At 49.4% G+C, this 3,191-nt stretch overlaps 2 protein-coding genes across 2 annotated transcripts in view; one reads left to right on the top strand and one right to left on the bottom strand.

Annotated features, from left to right (window-relative positions):
• Positions 1-417, top strand: part of LOC102468407 (olfactory receptor 10H1-like) — a 6,099-nt gene extending 5,682 nt beyond the window's left edge. Inside the window, 1 exon segment of the mRNA XM_014593163.2 lies at positions 407-417. Coding sequence (XP_014448649.1) covers positions 407-417 — 11 coding nt within the window.
• Positions 418-1,708: 1,291 nt separating this feature from the next.
• LOC102467987 (olfactory receptor 10H1) lies at positions 1,709-2,543 on the bottom strand. The gene is given in 2 exon segments (XM_014593162.2): positions 1,709-2,471; positions 2,473-2,543. Coding segments are annotated over 2 exon segments (834 nt in total).
• Between the last annotated feature and the right edge of the window lie 648 nt (positions 2,544-3,191).

The raw sequence follows: 3,191 nt of genomic DNA, 5'->3' as shown, positions 1-3,191 counted from the left end.
AAAAAAAAAAACTTCCACAGGACATGTGCGCTCACCAGAGAGAGAGAGAGAGAGAGAGAGAGGGAAAGTGAGAAAGTGAGAAAGCCAGGACTCAAACCATGGTCAGCCATGTAGGAGCCCAACACCTTAACCACCACGCCACCTGCTGGCCCCAGAGGGAAAAACCTCCTCTTCCATTTCTCTTAGGTTGTCATATAAACTCTAGTGCGACTCCTGAGGCCACGTGGTGGTCCCTGCCTCATCCCCAGCTCATCCTCAGCCCTCCCAGCTCACCAGCCACACCAGCCACACCAGCATCCCTGCTATTCCTGTAGTAAACCAAGCACACTTGGACCTCAGCGGCCTTGTACCTGCTCTTACCTCACCTTGGAACACCTGTCACTGCCGACTCCCACAATTCCTTTAGGTCTGGCCTAAGAGTCACCTTCCCAAGAAGGCTGCCACTCTGGGTCAGTGCCCCTATTCCAAATTCTCATGGCCACTTCTTCCTTTCCCTCAGAGCTTTCCTTACAATGTTTCCTGTCTTAATTTGTGTGGTTATTGTCTAATAATCACATTTTCCTTTCTTTCTTTTTTTTTTTTGGAGAGGTTTTTGCTATAGGGCGCGTGTACTCGCCAGAAAGACAGAGAGAGACAGAGAGACAGAAGCAAGAAATCACCCCCCAGGGGGGATAGCCACACCGCAATCCCTTCTCCATTCTCCTCTCAGGATCTTGGGCATGCACGCAAACACACCTGGCGTGAATTTAAGCCACCAGGCCCAGGACTTGAACCACAGTTGACTATGTGGGAGTCCAGTGACATAGTCATTACACTAAGTGCTGGTCCCTACTTTTTTTTGTTTTTAAGAATTCTTTTTTAATTTAGTTTGATTTATTATTATTATTTTTCAATTTGACCAGAGAGAGGCAGAGAGAGAGGAGAAAGTGAGAAAACAAGCTGCCGAGTCTGGGTCTCAAACCATGGTCACCCATGTGGGAGTCCAGTGCCCCAACCACCACACCACCTGCCGGCCCCATAAATATTATTATTATTATGCTAGTCCCATCAATCCTTTTTTATTTTTTGGAGAGATATTTTTGCTGTAAGGCATGTATGCTTGCTAGAGAGACAGAGAGAGACAGAGAGACAGAAAGAGAATGGTGATGCTGCAATCCCTTTCTCCTCCATTCTCCTCTGGGGATTTCGGACATGTAGGAGTCCAGCGCCTTAACCACTATGCCACCTGCTGGCCCAGAAATCACCAAATCTGATTTTCTCTGTGGTATCAGTTCACACAATCTTCCACCCCCAAATCCATCCATGATGTTGATTAACCCTTGTATGTACACATGGATGTCATCTATGAGGGTCATTGGAGACCTTAAAGCATCAGAAAACTATAGGTTATTACATGTTCAAGGAGTACTTTTTTTATTTTTTTAGGGTAAATGTGCTTGCCAGAGTGAGAGAGAGAGAAATCACATCCAGGGGATGGTCACACTACAAACCCTTTTCCTCCATTCTCCTCTTGATTTGGGGCACACACACACTTGCACCCGGTGTGATTTTCAAACCACTGGGTGCAGGACTTGAACCATAAAGTCAGCCAAGTGGGATCCAGCTGCTCTAATCTCCAAGCCACCTGCTGGCCCCTATGGAGTCTCATTTCTAACACTAGCATCTGGTAACCCAGTTTTGTGGCTCCTAAGAATTTCCTCCCAGATGGTCACATTTTTTCTGGGGAGAGTTTGTTGAAGAAGGTCTTCTTGATGGCGTTCTTTAGCTCCTTGTTCCTGAGGCTGAAGATGATGGGGCTGAGGAAGGGTGTGAGGACGGTGTAGGTAATGCCCATCAAGGTGTCTCCTTCCATAGACTGGGGACCCTTGGGCTTGAGGTAGATGACAGAGGCGAAGCCATAGTGCACGACCACCACGGTGAGGTGGGACGCACAAGTGGAGAAGGCCTTGTGCCGACCCTCAGCTGATGGGATCTTCAAGATGGCGGCCACAATGAAGGCATAGGACAGGAGGATGAGGACACAGCAGCCCAGCAGGGCCGTGATACACACCAAGCCCACACCTTTGGCCACCACAGGTACATCATCTCCACAGGCCAACTTCAACAGAGGTGGGACATGGCAAGCAAAATGGTGGATCTTGTTGGGTCCACAGAAGGTGAGGTGGAAAATGGCGGTGGTCACCACCATCCCCATGACTGCGCCACCAGCCCAGGACCAGCCCACCAGGCAGGCACAGCCCCGGGGACTCATGAGCACGTTGTAGCGCAGGGGGTGGCAGATGGCCACGTAGCGGTCGTAGCCCATGACGGTGAGCAGGAAGGAGTGGGTGAAGCCAAAGGTGAAGGAGAAGAACATCTGGCTGGCACAGGCCAGGAAGGCGATGGAGCGGTGGGTGGACAGCAGGTCAGCGAGCATGCGCGGGATGATGGCGAAGGTGTAGAGGATCTCGGAGATGGAGAGGGCGCAAAAACTGAAGGTGGGGGAAGGTGGAGAAGCCGATGAGGATGAATTCAGTCACCGCTGAACGATTGGCTCCCTGCATGGAGGTTATGCCTAGGGCGAGGTGTGACAGGGACAGGTCAGCTAAGGCATGGAGGAAGCTCAACAAGCTTCCACCAAACCTAGATCTGCCCAAGAGCCAACTCTTGATACATAATAATAGCTAGCATTGGGACCACAGATGGTGTTGTGGTTAAGGCGTTGGATTCCCACATGGTGGACTATAGTTTGAGTTCCAGACCTGGCAGCTTAAGCAATGTGCGTGTGTTCCAAAATCCCAGAAGAGTGGAGGTGAAGTGACTGTGGTGTAGCCATCCCCCTGGCAGGGTGATTTCTCACTTTCCCTCTCTCTTTTTTTCTCTCTGGTGATTGCACATACTCTGTGTTATAAACCTTAAAAAAATAAATTAAAAACAAATAGCAAAGGCTAGCGAATGGTGTGGTGGTTAAGATGCTGGACTCCCATATGACAGACTGTAGTTCAAGTCCTGGACCTGGCAGCTTGCTTTTTCACTTTCTCTGTCTCACTCTCATTCTCTCTCTCTCTCTGCCTCTCTGTCTCTCTGGTGAGCACATGTGCCCAATAGCAAATTTTAAAAAATAATAGTTATAAATACAATTAAGGGACCAGCAGTTAGTGTAATGGCTATGTCACTGGACTCTCATGTAGTCGACTGCGGGTCGCGTCCCA

Source organism: Tupaia chinensis, unplaced genomic scaffold (assembly GCF_000334495.1).
Source record: "Tupaia chinensis unplaced genomic scaffold, TupChi_1.0 Scaffold139785_1, whole genome shotgun sequence".
NCBI lineage: Eukaryota > Metazoa > Chordata > Mammalia > Scandentia > Tupaiidae > Tupaia > Tupaia belangeri.
This window is presented reverse-complemented; position numbering and strand designations above follow the sequence as displayed.